This window comes from Trichechus manatus, unplaced genomic scaffold, assembly GCF_000243295.1.
Source record: "Trichechus manatus latirostris isolate Lorelei unplaced genomic scaffold, TriManLat1.0 scaffold00077, whole genome shotgun sequence".
NCBI lineage: Eukaryota > Metazoa > Chordata > Mammalia > Sirenia > Trichechidae > Trichechus > Trichechus manatus.
In genome coordinates this window covers 11,351,240-11,374,956 of record NW_004444013.1, presented here as the reverse complement: position 1 = coordinate 11,374,956, position 23,717 = coordinate 11,351,240, and the positions used below count along the sequence as shown (strand labels likewise).

The 23,717-nt window shown below is 40.7% G+C and overlaps 1 protein-coding gene across 1 annotated transcript in view; it reads left to right on the top strand.

The window, feature by feature from the left end:
• The window catches only part of LOC101354524 (radial spoke head 10 homolog B), a 113,361-nt gene that overhangs the window by 65,287 nt on the left and 24,357 nt on the right, over nucleotides 1–23,717 (top strand). The window contains exons 14-15 of the mRNA XM_004380816.2: nucleotides 10,618–10,725; nucleotides 21,993–22,133. Of these exons, the coding sequence (XP_004380873.1) occupies nucleotides 10,618–10,725; nucleotides 21,993–22,133 (249 nt within the window). The remainder of the gene's footprint in view (nucleotides 1–10,617; nucleotides 10,726–21,992; nucleotides 22,134–23,717) is intronic.

The following is a 23,717-nucleotide window of genomic DNA, read 5'->3' as shown; positions in this document are numbered from 1 at the left end:
ATTCTATGCAGGAAGCATAAAAAGAAGATGGAAAGAATACCCAGAGTCACTATACCAGAAAGAACTGGTCGATGTTCAGCCATTTCAGGAGGTGGCATACGATCAGGAACCAATGGTACTGAAGGAAGAAGTCCAAGCTGCACTGAAGGCAGTGGTGAAAAACAAGCCTCCAGGAACTGATGGAATAGCAACTGAGATGTTTCAATACATGGATGCAGGGCTGGAAGTGCTCACTCATCTATGTCAAGAACTTTGGAAGACAGCTACCTGGCCAACAAACTGGAAGAGATCCATATTTATGCCCATTTTCAGGAAAGGTGATCCAACTGAATGTGGAAATCATTGAACAATACCATTAATATCACACGCAAGTAAAATTTTGCTGAAGATCATTCAAAAGCGGCTACAGCAGTATGTCGACAGGGAACTGCCAGAAATTCAGGCCAGATTCAGAAGAGGACATGGAACGAGGGATATCATTGCTGGTGTCAGGTGGATGCTGGCTGAAAGCACAGAAAACGAAAAGATGTTTACCTATGTTTTATTGACTATGCAATGGCATTTGACTGTGTGGATCATAACAAATTATGGATAATGTTGCAGAGAATGGGAATTCCTAAACACTTTATGTCTTATAGTACAGTCTAATCTTTGTCTGAAGAGTTGGCTTTGGGAATGGTTTTAGTTCTGGGTTAACAGAGAGTCAGGGAGCCATGTTTCTGGGGTTCCTCCAGTCTCAGACCATTAAGTCTGGTCTTTTTACAAGAATTTGAGTTCTGCACCCCAGTTTTCTCCTGTTCCGTCAGGGACTCTCTGTTGTGTTCCCTGTCAGGGTGGTCATTGGTGGTACCCAGGCACCATCTAGTTCTTCTGGTCTCAAGCTGATGAAGTCTCTGTTTTATGTGGCCCTTTCTGTCTCTTGGGCTAATACTTTCCTTGTGTCTTTGGTGTTCTTCATTCTCCTTTGCTTCAGGTGGGTTGGGACCAATTGATGCATCTTAGATGGCTACTTGCAAGCTTTTAAGACCCCAGATGCCACTCCCCAAAGTGGGATGCAGAACATTTTCTTAATAAACTTTATTATGCCAATTGACCTAGATGTCCCCTGAAACCATGGTCCCCAGATCCCCACCCCTGCTACTCTGTCCCTCGAAGTGTTTGGTTGTATTCAGGAAACCCCTTAGCTTTTGGTTTAGTACCTTTGTGCTGACCTCCCCTGTAGTGTGTGTTGTCCTTCCCTTCACCTAAGATAATTCTTTACTACTATCTATTTAGTGAATACCTCTTCCCTCCCTCCCCACCCTTGTAACCATCAAAAATGTTTTCTTCTATGTTTAAACCTTTTCTTCACTTCTTATAATAGTGGTTTCATATAATATATGTCCTTTTGTGACTGACTAATTTCACTCAGCATACTGCCTTTCAGATTCATCCATGTTATGAGATGTTTCATGGATTCATCATTGTTCTTTATCGTTTCGTAGTATTCCATTGTGTGAATATCAGTTGATGGGCACCTAAGTTGTTTCCATCTTTTGCTTATTGTGAACAGGGCTGCAGTGAACATGGGTGTGCATATATCTATTCGTGTGATGGCTCTTATTTCTCTAGGATATATTCTAAGGAGTGGAATAGCTAGATCATATGGTACTTCTATTTCTAGCTTTTTAAGGAAGCACCAAATCGATTTCCAAAGTGGTTGTACCATTTTACATTCCCACCAACAGTGTATAAGTATTCCAGTCTCTCCACAACCTCTCCAGCATTTATTATTTTGTGTTTTTTGGATTAATGCTAGCCTTGTTGGGGTGAGATGATGTCGCATTGTAGTTTTGATCTGCATTCCTCTAATGGTTAATGATTGTGAGCATTTCTTCATGTGTCTGTTAGCCACCTGAATATCTTCTTTGGCAAAGTGCCTGTTCATATCCTTTGCCCATTTTTCAATTGGGTTATTTGTCTTTTTGTTGTTGAGGTTTTGTAGTATCTTGTAGATTTTAGAGATTAGACACTGATTGGATTTGTCATAGCCAAAATTCTTTTTCCCAGTCTGTAGGTTGTCTTCTGACTCTTTTGGTGAAGTCTTTTGCTGAGTGTAAGTGTTTCATTTTTAGGAGATCCCATTTATCTAGTCTCTCTTCTGGTGCTTGTGCATTGTTACTTATGGTTCGTATTGTGTTTATGCCATGTATTAGGACTCCTAGCGTTGTCCCTTTTTTCTTCCATGATCTTTATCATTTTTGATTTTATATTTAAGTGTTTGATCCACTTTGAGTTAGTTTTTGTGCATGGTGTGAGGTATGGGTCTTGTTTCAGTTTTTTGCAGATGGATATCCAGTTATGCCAGCACCATTTGTTAAAGAGACTGTCTTTTCCCCATTTAGTGGGCTTCGGGCATTTGTCAAATATCAGCTGCTCATAGGTAGATGAATTTATGTCTGGATTCTCAATTTTGTTCCATTGGTCTATATATCCATTGTTGTACAGTACCAGCTGTTTTGACTACCGTAGTGGAATAATAGGTTCTAAAATCTGGTACTGTGAGGCCTCGGACTTTGTTGTTGTTCTTCATAATGCTTTACTTATCCAGGGCCTCTTCCCTTTCCATTCTAAGTTAGTGATTTGTTTCCCACTGGGTCAGGTCTGGCCTCTCCTCACTGCTTCTGAATCATCTCTCCCTCCCTCTGCTGCTCAGTCTGATTTCTCCACTTTGCCTTTGATGTTCAGAGCTCCTAGACTGTCGTATATAATCGATTCACTTTTTTTTCCCAGATCTTTGTTGTAAGAGGGACCACAGGAAGTGTCTGACTACTCTGCCATCTTCACCCTGCCTCCTTAATGTAATTCTTGATATGTTATGCATAAGTCTGCTATTTTCTGTTTGTTCTCTTTTTGTTTCTCCGTTTTCTTTTTCCTGCTTTCCTGTAGGTTGCAGTTGGATATATTTTAGAATTACATTTTGATTTATCTATAGTGTTTCTGAGTATATCTCTGTATAGCATTTTTTTGTTTTTAGTGACTACTCTAGGTATTACCATATACATATTTACTATATATATAGTATATATATACTGGAAACCCTGGTGGCATAGTGGGTAAAAGTTTGGCTGCTAAGCAAAAGGTTATCAGTTTGAATCCACCAGGTGCTCCTTGGAAGCCCTATGGGGCAGTTCTACTCTGTCCTACAGGGTCGGTATGAGTCGGAATCAACTTGATGGCAATGGATTTTTTTTTTTATGTGTACACTGGAGCCTTGGTGGTGCAGTGGTTAAGAGCTCAGCTGCTAACCAAAAGGTTGGCAGTTCAAATCCACCAGGCACTTCTTGGAAACCCTATGGGGCAGTTCTACTCTGTCCTATAGGGTCACTATGAGTCGGAATCGACTTGATGGCAATAGATAACAGGTATATACTATATACACCAGTCTTGGAGAAGGATATCATGCTTGGTAAAGCAGAGAGTCAGCGAAAAAGAGGAAGACCCTTCTCTTAGTTATCTAGTGCTGCTATAACAGAAATACCACAAGTGGATGTCTTTAACAAGCAAATTTCTTCTGTTACAGTCTAGGAGGCTAGAAGTCCAAATTCAGGGTGTGAGCTCCAGGGGAAGGCTTTCTCTCTCTGTCAGCTCTGGGGAAGGTCCTTGTCATCAATTTTCGCCTGGTCTAGGAGCTTCTCAGTGCAGGGACCCCAGATCCAAAGGACGTGCTCCTCTCCTGGTTCTTCATTCTTGGTTGCATGAGGTCCCTTTTCTCTCTGCTTGCTTTTCTCTTCTGTGTCTCAAATGAACAGTGCCTGAGAATGAATGGCACCTAAGAATAACTCACAGCAATTCGTGTCTCTTGAAAATTACCACTACAATGCATTCTTCCTTATTGCAAAAGTAGTACTTATTGCTCACAAACACGAAGAGCAGTCCTGGAAGATTGCAAGATAACAACTCATAGCTGAGCAAGGATGCCACAACACCTGGGTGCAATTAATGGCACATGAGAATGAATGGCACCTAAGAATAGCTTATTCTCATGAGAAGTATATTCTCACAGCACATAGGAACCAGGAAATATACTTATGAGGTTTATGTCACAGTAAAAAAAGGCAAAAGAAACAAAAGTTTTGCAAAATCACACCTCCAGGATGCAACGTCTAATACAGTATGCCATCAGCACAGTAATGAGGCACAAACTCCCATTTATTCAGTTTCACACATTTAAACAGGCCCCCACTTTAAGGCAGCACACACTAAAAACAGGAAAGCAACTTCCCAAGAAAAGTGAGAGGCAGAAAATGTTGGTGGGCAATTATGTATCCCAATGGTTATGATAGAGATGTATATGCCTACATATATACATATATGTGTATATATATGCATCCACATATATGTGTGTGTATATATAGGCATATACATATATGTACATATATATATGTGCCTCTATATATATCTGTCTCTATATACATGTATGTCTCTCTCTCCATATATATGTATGTAAAATATGCCTTGGTGGCACAGTGGTTAAACACTTGACTGCTAACTGCAAGGTCAGCAATTCGAATCCACTAGCTCCTCTGGAGAAAGATGTTACAATCTGCTTCTATAAAGATTACAGCCTAGAAAATCCTATGGGGCAGTTCTCCTCTGTCCTCTAGGGTTGCTGTGTGTCCAAATGGACTCCACAGCACCAAACAACTACAACAACATATCTTTCACTGTGTCTCTTTCTACATAAGTCTCTCTATATAAACAAACTTATCAGTCTATTGGAGCTCTCTTTTTACCAGTTTGGGTGACGCATAGAAGCCTTCCCTTTATTCTCCCCTGTCTTAAATATTTGCTCTACATACCTGTAGAACCACATCAGTGTTAGAATTTTTGCTTTAACTAAAAAATAATTTAGAAAACTGAAGAGAAAAAGGAAAGTATATTGTATTTACCTATATTTTTGCTTCTTTTTTCCTGGTATTCCTAGATTCCTTTTATGGTTTCCTTTGTTTAGAGACATTTCTTTAGCCACTCTTTTAAGGTAGGTCTGCTAGTGCCAAATTCTTAGTTCACCTTCACCTGAAAATGTCTTGATTTGCTCTTTTTTTTTTTTTTTAATTGTGCTTTAGGTGAAAGCTTACAGCACAAATTAGTTCCTCATTCAAAAATTTATACACAAATTGTTTTGTGACATTGGTTGCAATCCACACAATGTGTCAGTGCTCTTCCCCTTTCCACCTCGGGTTCTCCATGTCCATTCATCCAGTTTTCCTGTCCTTTCCTGCCTTCTCATCTTTGCTTTTGGGCAGGAGTTGCCCATTTGTTCTTGTATACTTGATTGAACTAAGAAGCAGATTCCTCACATGTGTTATTGTTTGTTTTATAGGCTTGTCTAATCTTTGGCTAAGGAGCTCTAGTGGCGCAGTGGTTACAGTGATTGACTGCTAACTGAAAGGTTGGCGGTTCGAAACCACCAGTGGCTCCATAGGACAAACATATGTCAGTCTGCTTCCATAGAGATTTACAGCTTTGGAAACCCTATGGGGGCGCTATGAGTTGGAATTGACTCAACGGCAGTGGGTTTAATCTTTGGCTAAAAGGCAGACTTCGGGAGTGGCTTCAGTCCTGAGTTAGGAGGGTGTCCAGTGGCCATAGTCTCGGGGATTCCTCCAGTCTCTGTCAGACCAGTAAGTCTGGTCTTTTTTTGTGAATTTGAATTTTGTTCTACATTTTTCTCCTGCTCTGTCTGGGATCCTCTACTGTGATCCCTGTCAGAGCAGTCAGTGGTGGTAGCTGGGCATCATCTAATTCTTCTGGGATCAGGTTGGTGGAGGCTGTGGTTCATGTGGTGCGTTAATCCTTTGGACTAATACATTCCTTGTGTCTTTGTTTTTTTTTCATTCTCCTTTGCTCCAGACAGGATAGGACCAATAGATGTATCTTAGATGGCCACTTGCAAGCTTTATAAGACCCCAGATGCTACTCACCAAAATAGGATGTAGAACATTTTCTTTATGAACTGTGTTATGCCAATTGACCTAGATGTTTCCCGGGACTATGGTCCCCAGCCCTCTGCCCCAGTAACTCGGTCCCTCAAGGTGTCTGGATGTATCTAGAAAGCTTCTATGGCTTTGCCTTGGTCAAGCTGAGCCGACTTCCCCTATACAGTGTGTTGTCTTTCCTTCACCAAAGTTAACACTTGTTTACTGTCTTAGTCATCTAGTGCTGCTCTAACAGAAATACGAGTGGATGGTTTTAACAAAGAGAAATTTATTCTCTCACAGTCCAGTAGGCTACAAGTCCAAATTCAGGGCATCAGCTTCCAGGAGAAGGCTTTCTCTCTCTGTCGGCTCTGGAGAAGGGTACTTGTGATGCATCAGTCTTCCTTTGGTCTGGAAGCATCTCAGCAGAGGAACCTTAGGTCCAAAGGACACACTCTACTCCTGGCGCTGCTTTCTTGGTGGTATGAGGTTCCCATGTGTCTCTGCTCGCTTTTCTCTTTTATATCTCAAAAGAGATTGGATTAAGACACTATCTAAACCTCATCAGTCTAACCTCATCATAGTGACAGAGTTTACAACACATAAGGAAATCACATCAAATTTACAAAATGGTACACAATCATACAATACTGGGAATTATGGCCCAGCCAAGTTGACAGATATTTTGGGGGGACACGATTCAATCCATGACACTCTACCCCTTGGCCCCCCAAAATTCATGTCCTTGCAACATGCAAAACATATTCATCTCATCATATCACAGCAAAAGTCTTGACTCCAAGTCCAAATCCAAAAATTCCTCCTCATCTGTGAAATCTAGAATACAGGTTATCTGCTTCCAAAGGTACAATGGCAGAACAGGCACAAGCTAGATATTTCCATTACAAATGGGAGAAACTGGAGGAGAAGAAGGGATAACATGCACCAAGCAAGTCAGCAGAGAACATTACATTAGCCCTCAAGGCTCTGAAAATAATCTTCTGTTCTCTGAGACAATTTACACAATAGCCCTGCCCTCCAGACTCTAGGTATTGGCCACAGTCTCCGGATTCTGAGTGGAGACCCCTCTGCCCTGGGCTTCAGCTCAGCCTTCCAGGCCCACTGGGACAGCAACTCTGCTCTCTCAGCTTCAGGCGCACCATTCTCCTAGTCCATCAGAGTGACAACTCTACCCTTAGAAACACCAGAGGCATGGCTCCACCCTTTGAAACCCCTGAGGCCATACCTTTTGAGACTGAGGCAGCTCAGCTTATTGTGTTCCTGGTCTCTTCAGCTTCAGCTTCCTTGGCCTCTCGGGCCTCATGCCCGCATCTGCCCTGCTGGAGCAAGTGTCCCAAAGCTCGGTAGCTCCACTAGTAAGTGCCCGGAAGCACCCCACTCTGCCAGGAACCCTCCTGCACACAGGTACTCAGCTCCCTTGCTCAGTGGGTCAGCAAGCCTAGCTCCACCGATAAGTACCCGGAGGCAGCCCACTCCACTGGAAATCCTCCTTCGCACAGGCACTCAGCTCTCTCGTTTCATGGGTTGGCTCCAGTGCTGTCTCCTTCTGGTCTGGTTCTGCTGTTGCTGGTACTCTGCTGCTGCTGCTGGTCCACTACCGCTGCCGCACCTCTATCCATTCAGTTTCAAAACCACTTCCACATTTTAGGTATCTGTTAGAGCAGCACCCCACTCCCGGTACCAAATTCTGTTTTAGTCATCCAGAGCTGCTCTAACAGAGATACCACAAGTGGATGGCTTTACAAAGAGAAGTTTATTCTCTCACAGTCCAGTAGGCTACAAGTCCAAATTCAAGGCATCAGCTCCAGGAGAAGGCTCTGTCTCTCTCTGTCAGCTCTGGAGAAAGGTCCTTGTGATGCATCAGTCTTTCCTTGGTCTGGGAGCTTCTCTGCACGGGAACTTTAGGTCCAAAGGATGTGCTCTGCTCCTGGCACTGCTTTCTAGGTGGTATGAGGTTCCCATATGTCTCTGCTTGCTTCTCTCTTTTATATCTCAAAAGAAATTGGATTAAGACACTATCTTATAAACCTCATCAGTATAACCTCGTCATAGTGATAGAGTTTACAACACATAAGGAAATCACATCTGATTTACAAAATGGTACATAATCATACAATACTGGGAATCATGACCCAGCCAAGTTGACATATTTTTGGGGAACACAATTCAATCCATGACATTTACTATCTAGTTAATCATTTCCTCTCACCACCCCAACCCTCCTTCATAACCATCAAAGATTTTTTCTGTGTATAAATCTTTTCTTGTATTTTTATAATAGTGGTCTCATACACTATTTGTCCTTTTGTGATTGACTTATTTCACTCAGCATAATGCCCTCCAGATTCACCTATGTTGTGAGATGTTTCACGGATTCATCACTGTTCTTTATTGTCATGGAGTATTCCATTGTGTGTATATGCCATAATTTGTTTATCCATTCTTTTATTGATGGGTACTTCGGTTGTTTCCATTTTTTTGCTATCGTGAATAATGCTGCCATGAATGAAGATGGGTGTGCATATATCTATTCACGTAACAGCTCTTATCTCTCTAGGATATATTCCTAGGAATGGGATTTGGATCATATGATATTTCTATTTCCAGCTTTTTAAGGAGGTGCCATATCATTTTCCATAGTGGCTGTACCATTTTACATTCCCACCAGCAACGCGTAAGAGTTCCAATCTCCCTACAGCCTCTTCAACATTTGTTATTTTTTGATTAGTGCCAGTAATGTCGGGGTGAGATGGTATCTCACTGTAGTTTAAATTTGCACTTCTCTAATGGCTAATGATTGTGAGCATTTCCTCGTGGGTCTGTTAGCCGCCTTTTGTGAAGTCTGTTCATAATCCTTTGCCTGTTTTTTAATTGGATTACTTCAACACCTTAACAACAAAAAGACAAATATTTTATACATTTTAGAGATTAGACCCTTGTTGGATATGTCGTAGCCAAAATTTTTTTCCCAGTTTGTAGGTTCTCTTTTTACTCTTTTGGTAAAGTCTTTTGATGAGCATAAGTGTTTCATTTTTAGGAGCTCCCAGTTATCTAGTTTATCTTCTGGTGTTTGTACATTGTTAGTTTGGTTTGTATTGTATTTATGCCATTAATAGGGCCCCTAGGATTATCCTTATTTTTTCTTCCATGATTTTTAACATGTTAGGTTTTACACTTAGGTTTTTAATCCATTTTGAGTTAGTTTTTGTGTTTGGTATGAGGTATGGGTCCTGTTTCATTTTTTTACAGATTGACATCCAGTTTTACAAACACTATTAGTTAAAAAGACTGTCCTTTCCCCATTTAATGGACTTTGTCCTTTATCAAAGATCAGCTGACCACAGGTGGATGAATTTACATCTGGGTTCTCAATTCTGTTCCATTGGTCTGTGTGTGTCTGTTCTTGTACCAGTACTGGGCTGTTTTGACTACCATGGCTGTATAGTAGGTTCTGAGATCAGGTAGTGTGAGGCCTCCTACTTTTTTCTTCAATAATGATTCACTTATCTGGGGCCTCTTTCCTTTCTATATAAAGTTGTTGATTAGTTTTTCCATCTCTTTAAAGAATGCTCTTGGTATTTGGCTCGGGACTACATTATATCTGTAGATCACTTTGGGTAGGACTGACATTTTCACAATGCTGAGTCTTCCTATCCATGAGCATGGTAATTTTTTTCCATTTCTGTAAGTCTCTTTTAGTTTCCTGGAGTGGTGTTTTGTACTTTTCTTTGTACTGGTCTTTTACATCCCTGATTAGATTTATTCCTAAGTATTTTATCTTTTTAGGGGCTATTATAAATGCCATTGTTTTCCAGATTACCTTTTTGAAATTCTCTTTGTTGTTGTATAGGAATCCAACTGATTTTTGTATGTTGATCTTATATTCTACCACTCTGCTGAATCTTTCTATTAGTTCCAGTAGTTTTCTTGTGGAATCTGGGGTTCTCTATGTATAGGATCATATAATCTGCAAATAGGGATAGTTTTACTTCTTTGTTTCCAATTTGGATGCCCTTTTTTCTTTTTCTTGCTTTACTGCTCTAGATAGGACTTCCAGCACAATGTTAAATAGGAGTGATGATAAAGGACATCCTTGTCTTGTTTCCATTGCTCTTCATTTTTAAAAGATGTGTTTGCTGGATATAGAATTCTAGGTTGACAATTCTTTTATTTCAGTGCTAGAAAGATATCGTGCCACTTAGTTACAGCCTCCATGATTTCTGATGAGAAATCTGTCATTACAATTGTTTTTCCATTCTCAGTAAGGTTGTTTTTCTCTTGCTGCTTTCAAGATTTTTTCTTTGTCTTTAGGTTTAAGATGTTTGACTTTGATGTGTCTTGGTGTGCATTTATTTGGGTTTGTCCTGTTTGGGATTCACTCTACTTCTTGAATTTGTAGGTTTGCATCTTTTACCAAATTTGGGGAGTTTTCTGCCATTGTTTGAGTACTTTTTCAGCCTCACCTTCTGTCTTCTGTCTTTGCAGAATTCCAGTGACACAAACATTAGATCTTTTGTCCCAGAGGTCCCTGGGGCTCTGTTCAATTTCTTTTTTTCCAGACTGCTTTCTCTCTATTGTTCACGTTGGGTAACTTCGCTAGTTCCATTTTCAAGTTCACTGATTATTTCTTTTACAGGACTTTAAAATTATAAATAAAGAATTAACAGCAACCAAATTTGTGGAAGTCATAGCAGAAGATAATCCTTTTGTACACGATGGAATTGACAGCAACTTTGAACCTGAGGTTTGTAAAGAAGGGTCACAAATGATACAGATCCAATTCAGGTTTTTTGTTTGTTTTTCTGCCTTGGATACCAGGAACCACAATCTTACTGAAAAGAAGTCTAACTGAAATATATAAAAGTATATATATGTCCTCAGTTATATTAGAAAACTAGAGATTAATATTAGAATAATATTTCAGACATCAGGAAATACTGAGATCAAAAGAATATAAAACTACAATGCTATTTAATAATTTCATATGTGAATATTTTTCTCTGGTAGTTTCATAGAATTTTGTACCTCTCAATGAATTAAGTATATGGTTTTGTTTGAGTTTAGCACTTTCTACTTGTGGACTTTTGACAAGTCAGCCTACCTGGGACTCAGTGTTTTCATATGCAAAATGAAGTGGGACAACTAGTTACTCTCTCCATTTTTAGTACTGGCTGATTCCAAGTGTATGACTGGCTTCCCTTAAGCTGTCCTTGAATGTTTGGAGGGGATATTCTGAGAGCAGGGAGCAGAGGTACATTCAGGCTAGCCATGAAAAAAGTCATAACCTGACCTTGCCCTTTGTCAGTGACTTCCATACACTCCATTTCACGCATCCCATGGAAAAACTAAAAGCTCTGCTTAAATCCTCTAAACACTCTGCCTCTTCCACCCATGTAGGTGAACACAGCAAGAGAAAAATATGGATGCTTCCTCTGTCTGGTCTCATGCTCACATTTGGGAGCCTTAACACACTGTGCAGTAATTATACTTCATTTCCCCAGTCTAACCACTCTCCCAACTTCCCTGCATGACCATTTCATTTTTCTCTCTTCAAATCATACCACCTCCTCTTCAATCTTCATTGAGAAAACTGATGCCATCCAAAGAGTATTTCCCAGACTGCCACAACCACATCTGCTTGCTTGTATCTGCTCATCTTCTGCTTGTTACTGTAGCCAGTAACATTTGAGACCATAAAGACTGCTCTCCATCATTTGAGCTCAGTTTCTCTTTCTAGTAGATGCATGCAGAAATGTTCTTATTTCTCCCTTCTTCAAACACCTTGCGTACATACCCAAAGGACTTGAAAGTAGGGACTCAAACAGATATGTGTACACCAGTATTCACAGCCACACTATTCATAATAGCCAAAATGTGGAAACAACCCAAGTAACCATCAACAGATGAATGGATAAACAAAACATGGTCTATCCATACAATGAATTATTCAGCCATAACAAGGAATGTGCAGAACTTATACGTGCTACAACATCGATGACCCTTGAAAACATTTTGCTAAGTGAAGGAAGCCAGACACAAAAGGACAAATATGCTATGATCTTACTTATATGAAATAATCTAGGATAGGCAAATACATCGAGACCAAAGTAGATTACTGGTTACCAGGGGCTGAGAGTGGGAAGTTACTGCTTCAGGGGCACTGAGTTTCTGTTTGAGGTGATGAAGAACTTTTGGAATAGATAGTGGTAATGGTTGCAAAACATGGTGAATGTAATTAATGTCACTGAATAATGGTTAAAATGGCAAATTATGTGTTATATTTTACCACAAAAATTAAAAACATACAAAAAACAACCATAACAAAAATCCTTTAGCTGGCCCCACTTTTTCTGCCATCTTTGTTCTCTTTTCTTTTTTCCTCTTTGAAGAAAAATTTTTTGAAAGTTTTATGTACCTGTTGTCTCAAAATCGTCTCCTTCCATTCTTTTTACTTGAGATAAAATTCACATAACAGATATTCTAGGAAGATGGTGGCATGAGCAGGTCAAGGTTCCCAACCTTTCCCACACATACACCAAGAAATGCAATGAGAAATATGTGGGATTCAGAATCGGTGAGCAGAGGACAGCTGCAAAGAGCTGCAGAACAAACCCAGTCAAAGACAAGTCTGACATTGTAGGAAAAGCACTTCTTCCACTGTCCTAACCCACTCCCCACATGGTGGCCAGTCGCCTGCCGCAGACAGCTACAGTGGCACACAGACTGACGACTGCAGTAGATCCTGCTCCCCCAGCTAATGCTTGGCTCACCTCTGCACAAGGAACGACAGATCTCCTGGTGACACAGTGGACAGTTGGCTGTCACAGTCCTAGTCAACCCATGGCTTGCCTGAGCATGGGAAAGGGCCCTCATCTCTGGTCTGAGATACGTGAGCCCTCAAAGCGTATGGAGGGAGTAATGACCAAGGACTAAGGGTTGTATCTGCTTGAGGGTGGTTCATTAAAGGATTGAAAACATGGTCTGGAGAGAAACTCAGCCCTCATGGCAGTGGAGGGAGTTAGAATCAAAGACTGAAGGTTGTGCCCCCTGGGTGACAGATTAATTAGTATGTGTTCTCTGTTCTGTTTGGGAGCCAATGAAGGATGAAAACCTTGGTCTGAATGAAAAGGAGTTTATCACAGAGAGGGAAATGAAGTGATAAGCAAAGTCTGAAGGTTCTGCCTGCCTAAGAGTTTCTTGCAGAAAATAGTGCTGTCAAAAACCAAAAAAACCAAACCCGTTGCCGTCCAGTCGATTCCGCCTTGTAGCGACTCTATAGGACACAGTAGAATTGCCCCCATAGAGTTTCTAAGGAGTGCCTGGTGGATTCGAACTGTCAACCTTTTGGTTAGCAGCTGTAGCACTTAACCACTACGCCACCAGGGTTTCCAGTGCTTCCAAAGACAACAAATACTTGGGAGAATTGAGAAGGCTAACAACTTGTAAAATTCTGATGTTCCAGCTTCAACAAAAAAAAAAAAATCACGAAGTGGAAACAGTCACCCATCCAAATAAACAAGATGAAGAGATTAGAAGGGTATTATACAACAATATTAAACAAGCTCAAAGAACTAAATGATAACACAGAGAACTGAACTAGAGGAAATCAGGAAAATGATGCAAGAGAAAAGCGAATAGTCACATACAAAGGATCTGCAATAAGATTAAGTGTCAATTTCTTCTCAGAAACCTTGGAGGCCAGAAGACTGTGGAATGATATATTTAAAATGCTGAAAGAAAAGACCTGTCAACCAAGAATACTGTATCTGGCAAAACTGTTCTTCAAGAATGAGGACAAAATTAAGACATTCTCAGATAAACAAAAGCTCAGAGAGTCTGTAACCACTAGACCTGCCTTACAAGAAATGCTAAAGGGAGTCCTTCAGATGGGAAAGAACGGACAATAACTCAAAGCCATACACAGAAAAAAGAAAAAAAAAAAAAAAAAGATCTCCATTAAAGGTAATTGTGAGAGCAAGTATTACGGCAAGTTTTAAGATAGTTTTACTTGGTAATTCTAGTGGCTATGTCCTTCATGCTTTACAAGGACAAATACATAAAAATAAGTATAAATGTGTGTCAGGGCATATGATGTCTAAAGAGGTAATGATGATAGCAGCATAAACTGGTGGGGGAGGGGAGAAGGTGAGGAACGGTATAGATATAGTTTTTGTATGTTTCTGAAATTAAGTTGGTATAAATTTAGCCCAGGTTGTTATAAATGTAAGATGTTAAATGCAATACTTATAGTACCCACAAAGAAACTATCTAAAAAATGTACACAAAAGGAAAGGAGAAGGGAATCAAAATCGTTCACTACAAAAATTCAACAAAAGTTGGCAGTATTAGAGAAAATAAGGGACAAAGGTGTAAGGCCCACACAAAAATAATGAAATGGCAGAAGTCCTTCCTTATCAGTAATTACTATGAATGTAAATGGACTAAATGCTCCAATCAAAATGCAGACTGGCAGAATATATATTAAAAAAATGATCCAACTATGTCTATAAGAGACACACCATAGGCCCAAAGACACAAATAGGTTCAATTGTGAAAGGATGGAAAAAATAATTCCATGCAAGTAGTAACCAAAAGAGAGTTGGGGTGGTAATTTTAATATCAGAAAATATATATAGACTTTAGGTCAATATCTGTTATAAGAGACAAAGAAGTACATTATATAATGATAAAAGGATCAATTCATCAAGAAGATACCATTATAAATATTCATGCACCTAACATCAGAGCCCCGAAGTATATAAAGCAAACACTGAAAGAATTAAAGGGAGAAATAGCTCTATGATAATAGTTGGAGACTTCAATACACCACTTCCAATAATGGACAGAATGTCTAGAAAGATGATCAGTAAAGAAACAGAGGACCTGAACAACATTATAAACCAGATATACCTAACAGACATGTATAGAACACTCTACCCAACAACAGCACAATATACATTCTTCTCCAATGCACAGGGATCATTCTCCAGGATAGACCACATGTTAGGTCACAAAGCAAGTCTCAATAAATATAAAAAGACTGAAGTCATTTAAAGTATCTTTTATGACCACAATGGAGTGAAATTAAGAATAACAGAAAATAAAGTCCACAAATATATGGAAACAACACACTACTAAAAACCCAATGGGTCAAGGAAGAAATCAGAAAATATTTAGTCAAATGAAAGAACAACATATCAAAACTTATGCAGCAAAAGCAGTGATTACAGAGAAAATTTTAACTGTAAACACCTATATTAAAAAAGAAAGATCACAAATCAATAATCTAACTTTACAACTTGAACTAGAAAAAGGAAAGCAAACCAAACTCAAAGCAACCAGAAGAGAGAAAGATCAGAGCAGAGATAAATGAAATAAAGAATAGATAAATAGAATCAATAAAACCAGGAAGTTGGTTTTTTTTAAAAGATCAATAAAATCAACACGCTTTTAACTAGACTGAAAAGAAGATGCAAACATCTAAAATCAGAAACGAAAGTGGGGACATTACAACCAACTCTAAAGAAAAAGTACCATAAGAGAATATTATAAACAACTGTACAACACATTAGATACCTAGATGAGAAAATTCCCAGAAACACATATACTTCCTACAGTGACTCAAGAAGTAGAAGATCTCAACAAACCCATAACAAGTGGTGTCATGGATTGAATTGTGTCCCCCCAAAAATGTGGATAGCAACTTGGCTAGGTCATGATTCCTAGTATTGTATGATTGTGTTATCTGATGTGATGTCCTTATGTGTTGTAAATTCTATCACTGTGATGAGATTATACCAATGAGGTTGACAAGATCAGTGTCTTAATGCAATCTCTTTTGAGATATAAAAGAGAAGCAAGCAGAGACACATGGGAACCTCATACCACCAAGAAAGCAGTGCTGGGAGCAGAGCGCGTCCTTTGGACCTGAGGTTCCTGCGCAGAGAAGCTCCCAGACCAAAGGAAGACTGATGACATGGACTTTCCTCCAGAGCTGATGGAGAAAGCATTCCCCTGGAGCTGATGCCCTGAATTTGGACTTGTAGCCTACTGGACTGTGAGAGAATAAATTTCTCTTTGTAAAGCCATCCACTTGTGGTATTCCTGTTAGAGCAGCACTAGATGACTGAGACAAGTGGAGAGATCAAATCAGTAATCAAAAACCTCCCAACAACGTCCTGGACCAGATGGCTTCCCTGAGGAATTCTACCAAACGTTTATAGAATAAGTGACCCCAATCCTCCTTAAACTTTCTCAAAAAATAGAAAAGGAGGGAATACTTCTTAACTCATTCTGTGAGGCTAGCATTACTGTGATACCAAAGCCAGACAAAGATACCACAAGAAAAAAACTACAGACCAGTAACACTGATGAATATAGATGCAAAGATCCTCAACAAAATACTAACAAATTGATTCCAAAAGCATATTGAAAGGATTATACACTACGATCAAGTGGGATTTATCCCAGGAATGCAAGCATGGTTCAACATTAGAAAATCAATCAACATAATACACCACATTAATAGAACAAAGAAAAAGAATCACGTGATCAACATAGTTGATTCAGAGAGGGCATCTGACAAAATCCAACACCTTTTCATAATAAACACATTCAATAAGCTGGGAATAGAAGGGAAATTCCTCAATGTGGCAAAGGGCATTTATGAAAAACCCACAGCTAGCATTATACTCAATGGAGAAACACTGAGAGCTTTTCCCTTAAGATCACAATGATGCCTGCTTTCACCGTTGCTATTCAGTATTGTACTGGAAGTTCTAGCCACAGTACTGAACTTTTCTTAGTAAGAAAAAGAAGTAAAGGGTATCCTCCACATTGAGAAGGAAGAAGTAAAGCTATCTCTTTTTGCAGATGACATGATCCTGTATTGAAGACCCCAAAGAATCCACAAGAAAGCTACTAGAGTGTGATGGTTAAGATTGTATGTCAACTTGTCTAGGTCACGATTCTCAGTGTTTTGGCAGTTGTATAATGTTGTAATCACTTCCCTGTTGAAATCTGATATGCGGTCACCCCCATGATGGGATCTGCTGAGTGGTATGGGTGGGGGCGGGGCCTGTGGTGGCTCACTGCCCCCTCAGTCTTCATCGCTTCGTCCTCTGCTGGATACTTCCTTCCTGCTCGTCTTTCCAAGGTTTTTGGCTTGTTCCAGACCCAGCAGCTGCCTCTTGTCATCTCACCTCCAGTTGTTGGGACTTGAGCTAGCAGCTTACCTGTCGATCTTGGAATTCATCGATCTTCACAGCCTGCGGGCAAGAATCCTGTTCCCCGACCTGCTGATCTTGGGTTCGCCAGCCCCTACAGCTACGTGAATCAGGAGAAACCTTGCAGTCTTGTCTGATGATCTTGGAATTCATTGACCTTCACAGCCTGTGAGCAGGAGCCCTGCTCTCCGACCTGCCGACCTTGGGTTTGCCAGCTTCTGCGGCTGCGTGAATTGGGAGAGGCCTCTACAATCTTGTGAGCTGTTTCCTTGATATAAATCTCTCTCTACATATATTTATAGGCTTTACTGGTTTTGCTTATCTAGAGAACCCAGCCTAAGACATAGAGCTAATAAATGAATTCAGCTAATAAATGAATTCAGCAAAGTAGCAGGATACAAGGTCAATACAAAAATTAGTCAGGTTTTTATACATCAGCAATGAGCAATCTGAAAAGGAAATTAAGGAAACAATTCAATTTACAGTAATTTCTAAAAGAATAAAATACATAAGAATAAATTTAACCAAGGAAATGAAACACTTGTACACTGAAAACTATACAACATTACTGAAAGAAATTAAAGAAGACCTAAATAAATGGATGTTCTATGCTCATGGATTGAAAGACAATATTGTTAAGATATCAATACTACCTAAAGCAATCTATAGATTCAACACAATCCACATCAAAATTCCAACAGCCTTCTTTGCAGAAATTGAAAAACCAATCCTCAGATTTATATAGAATGCCAAGGGGCTCCAAATAACCAAAGCAATCTGAAACAAACAAAAAAAAAAACCAAAGTAGGAGGAGTCACACTTCCTGATCTCAAAACATATTACAAAGCTACAGTGATCAAAACAGTTTGGTACTGGTATAATGATAGACATACATAAACCAACTGAATGGAACTGACAATCCAGAAATAAACCTGTACATCTGTGGTACCAAGGGTGCTACGTCCATCCAATGGGGGAAAAATAGTCTATCTAATAAACGGTGCTGGGAAACTTGGATTTCCACAAACAAAAGAATGAACCTCGGCCCATACCTTATATGAAAACTAACTGGAAATGGATCAAAGATCTAAATGTAAGAACTAAAACCATAAAACTCTTAGAAGAAGACATAGGGGTAATGATAGATTTTAACAACCTAGATTTTAACAATGGTTTCTTAGATATGATACCAAAAGCACAAGCAACAAAAGACAAAATAAATGGACCTCATCAAAATTTAAAACTTTTGTTCATCAAAGGACTTTATCGACAAAATGAAGAGACAACCTACATACTGGCAGAAAATTTTGGGGAACCATATATATCTGATAAGGGTTTAATATCCAGAATATTTAAGAATCCCTAGAACTTAACAACAGAAAGACAACCCAATCAAAAAATGGGCAAAGGAGAAGAGACATTTCACCAAAGAAGAAATACAAATGGCAAACAAGCACATGGAAAAGATGCTATGTCATTAGGGAAATGCCAGTCAAAACCACAAAGAGATATCACTTCACGCCCACTAAGATGGCTATGATTTAAAAAAAAGAAGACAACAGATGTTGGCAAGGATGTGGAGAAATTGGAACCCTTATCCGTTGCTAGTGGGGTTGTAAAATGGTGTAGCCACTGTGGAAAACAGTTTAGCGGTTCCTCAAAAAGTTAAACATAGAATTACCTTATGACCCAGCAATTCCACTCTTTGGTATGTACCCAAAAGAACTGAAAGCAGGAATGCAAACAGATACTTGTACACCAAATATGACTGCAGCACTATTCACAATAGCTAAAAAATGCAAACAGCCTAAATGTCTATCTACAGATGAATGGATAAACAAAATGTGGTCTGTCCATACAATGGAATACTACTCAGCAAAAAAGAGAAATGAAGTCCTGATACATGCTGCAACATGGATGAACTCTGGAAACATACTGAGTGAAATAAGTCAGATACAAAAGGATAAATATTATATGATTTCATTTATAATATCCAGACGAGTATATAGAGACCAAAGTTTATTAGTGATTACCAGGGGTGGGTAGGAGGGAGGAAGGAGGACTTATTGCTTAGGGGACACTGAGCTGCTGTTAAGGGTGATGGAAAAATCTGGAAACAGATAATGGTGACAGTTGAACAACATGATGGATATAATTAATGTCACTGAATTGTACATGTAAAAAATGTTGAAATGGCAAATGTTTTGTTACATATAGATTTACCACAATTTAAAAAATTCACATAAAACTAACCATTTTAAAATGTGAAATTCCATCACCCCAAAAAGAAACGCCATACCTATAAATTCTACTCACCCCTTGTACCCTGGCAACCACTAATCTACTCCATTCCACCTCCCACTTGAAACCTTCTCTTAACTTCAGGACCCCACATTCTCTCCGTTTTCCTCTTACTTCACTGCTGGTTCCTATTCAGACTTCTTTGCCGACTCCTCCTCTTCTCCCAAACTCAATGCTGGAGTGCCCCAGGGTTCAGGCCTGGGCCTTCTTCTCTTCCCTTCCCTAGATACACATGCCCCTAGTTCTCATAGCTTTCAATACCGTCTTAATGAGGACAGCTCCAGAGGTTTTATCTCCAACCCAAATCACTCTCTCAAACTCCAGACTTGTACATCCGACTGCCTACTTTAAATATCCACAAGGATTTCTAACAGCCAGCTCAATGTCACACGCCCCCATGGAAATTCTGATCTCCATCGTAAAACCTCTCCAGAGTTGGCCCTCCCCATCCCTGCGGGGGCTGATAGCAACTTCAGCTGTTCAGGTCAGAACCTTGGTGTCATCCTGAGTCCTCTTTCTCTCACACCCCACATTCACATCTAGGAAATCCTGTTGGCCCGACTTTCATAGTATATCCATCCAGATTCTAACCACTTTACCACCTCCACTGTGACCACCTGGCTGAGTCACTGTCCACTCACCTGAGAAGCCAAGGTAGCCTCCATCTAGATCTCCCTAACTCATCCCTAACTTATCGCCTACACAGTCCCTCAAGGCAGCAGCCAGGGAGAGCTGATTAAGATGCCAGATTCTGACACCGTCCTGCTCAGGACTCCCCAGGGGCTTCCATCTCACCCAGAGGAAAGCCCAGAGCCCTTACTGCTGCCTTCCAGGCCCTGATGGTGTCAGCACAGCCACCTGAGTCCACATCCTGCCAGATTCTTCCTGCCCCACCGCTGGAGCCACACTCCTGTCACTCCCACCATGCATCCACCTCAGGACATCTGTACTTGTGGTTCCCTTTTTATCTCCTGTTGAAACTGTAGGATTAACTTCATCTTGAACAAAAGCTTTTGACTGATCTTATAAAGTTGAGAGGCAAAACTATAAGCTGGGACACAAAGAGGAGGTTAGAGTTGCAACTCTAAGACAAAATCATTATTCATCCACCAATGGAAGGACAGCTAGAGTGCTAGGTGGTGTGGGAACAGCATGAGCAAACTCTATTTTAAAAAAGAACAAAATAAAAACCTCCCTAAAGTGAAAGAAACTTCAAGGCTAGTGGCAGCCGGTCCCTGGGTGGGCAGGGACCTACTGGGTGTGTGCCTTTATTCAACACAACAGCTACACACCCCAGCTACAGTTAGTGACCACTGATGAGGACAGGCGCTTTACATACGTTATCCCATTTTATCCTCACAACAAAGCATGCGATACATTTTACCGATGAGGAAACTGAAGCTCAGTGAGGTACAGCAACTTGTCCAAGGCCACTCAGCTGGTAGATGGCAGAGCCACAATTCCAGCTTAGGTCTGTGTGTTTCCAGAACCCATATTCTCTTCACTAGGGCCCACTGTCTCTCTTAGCAGAGCTGAGGGAGTTTGCAACCTCTACTAGGTGACTGAAGTTCTTAGGTGGTGTAAATGGTTAACATGCTCAGCTGCTAACCAAAAGGCTGGCTGTTTGAGTCCACCCAGAAGCACCTCGGAAGAAAGGCCTGGTGATCTACTTCTGGGAAAAAAAAGCCATTGAAAACTCTGTGAAGCACAGTTTTACTCTGACACACATGCTATAGAATTAATAGCAATGAGTCAGGGTTTGGGACTAGGTTTGGGGAGGCCTGAGGGGGGTGGGACTGGATGTTAGGTGAGGTCACAGGAGGAGAAGTCAATTTTAGGGCAGGAATGCAAAAAAACAAAATTTAATGTCCTGCTCTTGTACTATGTCTCATATAAAGCATATGTCTCATTTCACCAGCTAAACCCATCTTCAGGGGGTTTCAGCAAACTGTTAGAGCAGCGGACACTGGGCTGGGGGTACGCTGAGCAGACCCCTATGAGTGGGCCTCTTCTGGCTCAGACCCTCAGGGTCATGGGCTGAGGACCTGCAGACAGGACCACCACGTCCAAGCCAAGCTGTCACCATGGTGCAGGGTTCGCCCCAGGCAGAGGCAGGCCTGTGTGTTGGGCACACACTGGACACCAGGTGCCAGGTGCCGGGCCGAGCTCACACTTGGTAAAACATGTGCTTGTTGTTTGGGTTTACAAGTGCCATTCCTCTAGCTGTGCAAGAAAAAAGGGAACACTCTTGATGATTTTCTTTCCTCAGCTGAAATAACATGTTTCCATCCAAAGACTAAAATGACTTACACATCTAATGATAGAATATAAATAAGCAGTAAATCTTTAAATGCTGTAGTTTCTACTACAAAACGTTCAGTGAGTTAGTATGCTCTGGAGAATAAAAAAGAACACCTTACTGAATCTCTGGCTCCCCTCCAGGTGTGTCAGAATGAAGACGATTCTCTGTTTTCTTATATTGCAGCTGGTTTTCCTTGAATTCTTTGAAGCTCTCTTAAGCTTTGCACTCATTGCTGTTACTGACCAAATGACTAAGTCATATATCAATCCAAATGAAGAACTGTCTGGAAACAGATACGGGAGTACACAGACCCCAGCAAATCAGGTAACAAGTGATTTCTCAGAGCGTACAGAGTAAAGAGCTATTCCGGAATGGTTAAACCTGCATCAGAACTGCCTTGGGCTCTTGTAATCTTCCAGCAGGACTTTTTTAAAAAATAATATTTTATTGTGTTTTGGTGAAAGTTTATACAGCAAGATTAGGTTCCCATTCAACAGTTTTTACACAAGGTGTTCAGTGGTATTGGTTACATTCTTCACAATTTCCGTTCTGGTTGTTCTGTTTCCAGTAATCTAGTTTCCCTGCTCCGTTACTGTCTCATCTTTTTTTTTTTTTAAGTAATTGTTGACCTTTCATCTCATATAGATGATTTTTTAAGGGAGTACGTACTCACAGGTGATATTCTTTATTTTGTGTGCCTATCTGTTATTTAGCTAAAAGGTGATCTCGGGATAGTTTTAGTTCAAGGTTTAAAGATTATTTCAGGGCAGTAGCCTAGGGGAGTCCTCTGGTCTCAACTCCAGGAAAGAATTTTAAGGTTTCTTTTCACCTTTTGAAAGGAGTGTGTTGTCTTTTTTCTTTTAAGTCAGGGAAAATGGATTTCCTGGTCTTGGCGCAGGTAGTAGACTCTTAGCCACGGCAGTGAAGGTCAGCGTGCCTACGGGTGTGCAGGGTGGACTAGGAGGCTCCAAACACCTGAGGTGTTTTACTATGAAGTGTGTCAGTTATACGTCTTGTTTACAAGGGTAGAAATCCTGTCCCGGAGGAGAGATGTCACGGGACAGCTGCTCAGAGCACACGAAACGCTAACCAGGTCACTGAGGACGGGGTCTGCTTACAGCCTGGGCACTCTGGCCTTTCCTAGCAGATCTCGAGGCATGGGGGCAGTGTCGGCAATTTACTGAAGGATCCGGCAGCTGGGTCAAATTGAGATGAACTGTTTTTTTGGCGGGGGTTTCAGGTCAGCAGGTGGGAAAGATTTTTTTTTTTAAATCACTATCGTTTGGGGCTGAGTCTTGGGGGATGTTATGGATTGAATTGTGTCCTCCAAAAATGTGTTGGAATCCTAAACCCTGTGGATGTAATGGAGCCATGGTGGCGCAGTGGTTAAAGCGCTGGGCTGCTAACCCAGAGGTCAGTGATTCGAACCCACCAGCCGCCATATGGGAGAAAGATGTGGCCATCTGCTTCCATAAAGATTATAGCCTTGGAAACCCCATAGGGCAGTTCTACTGTCCTATAGGGCGGCTATGAGTCGGAGTCGAGGAGTCGACTCAATGGCAACTCGGTTTTGTGGACGTAACCCCATTTGGAAACAGGGTTTCTCTGTTATGTTAAGGAGGCCATTATCAGTGTACATGTGTCCTAAGCCTAATCACTTCTGATTTATGAAAAGAGCCGATTAGACACAGGAGGAAAGACAAATGGGGGAAGACTGATGCCACGTGAAAAATTCCAAGGAACTGATTTAATGCTGGGGCTACAGAAGCTGAAAGAGACAAGATTCCCCCAGAGCTGACAGAGAGCCTTCCCTCGAGCGGGTGCTCTGAATTCAGACTTGTAGCTTCCTAAACTGTGGGACAATGGATTTCTGTTCTTTAAAGGCATCTGCTTGCGGTGTTTGTGTGC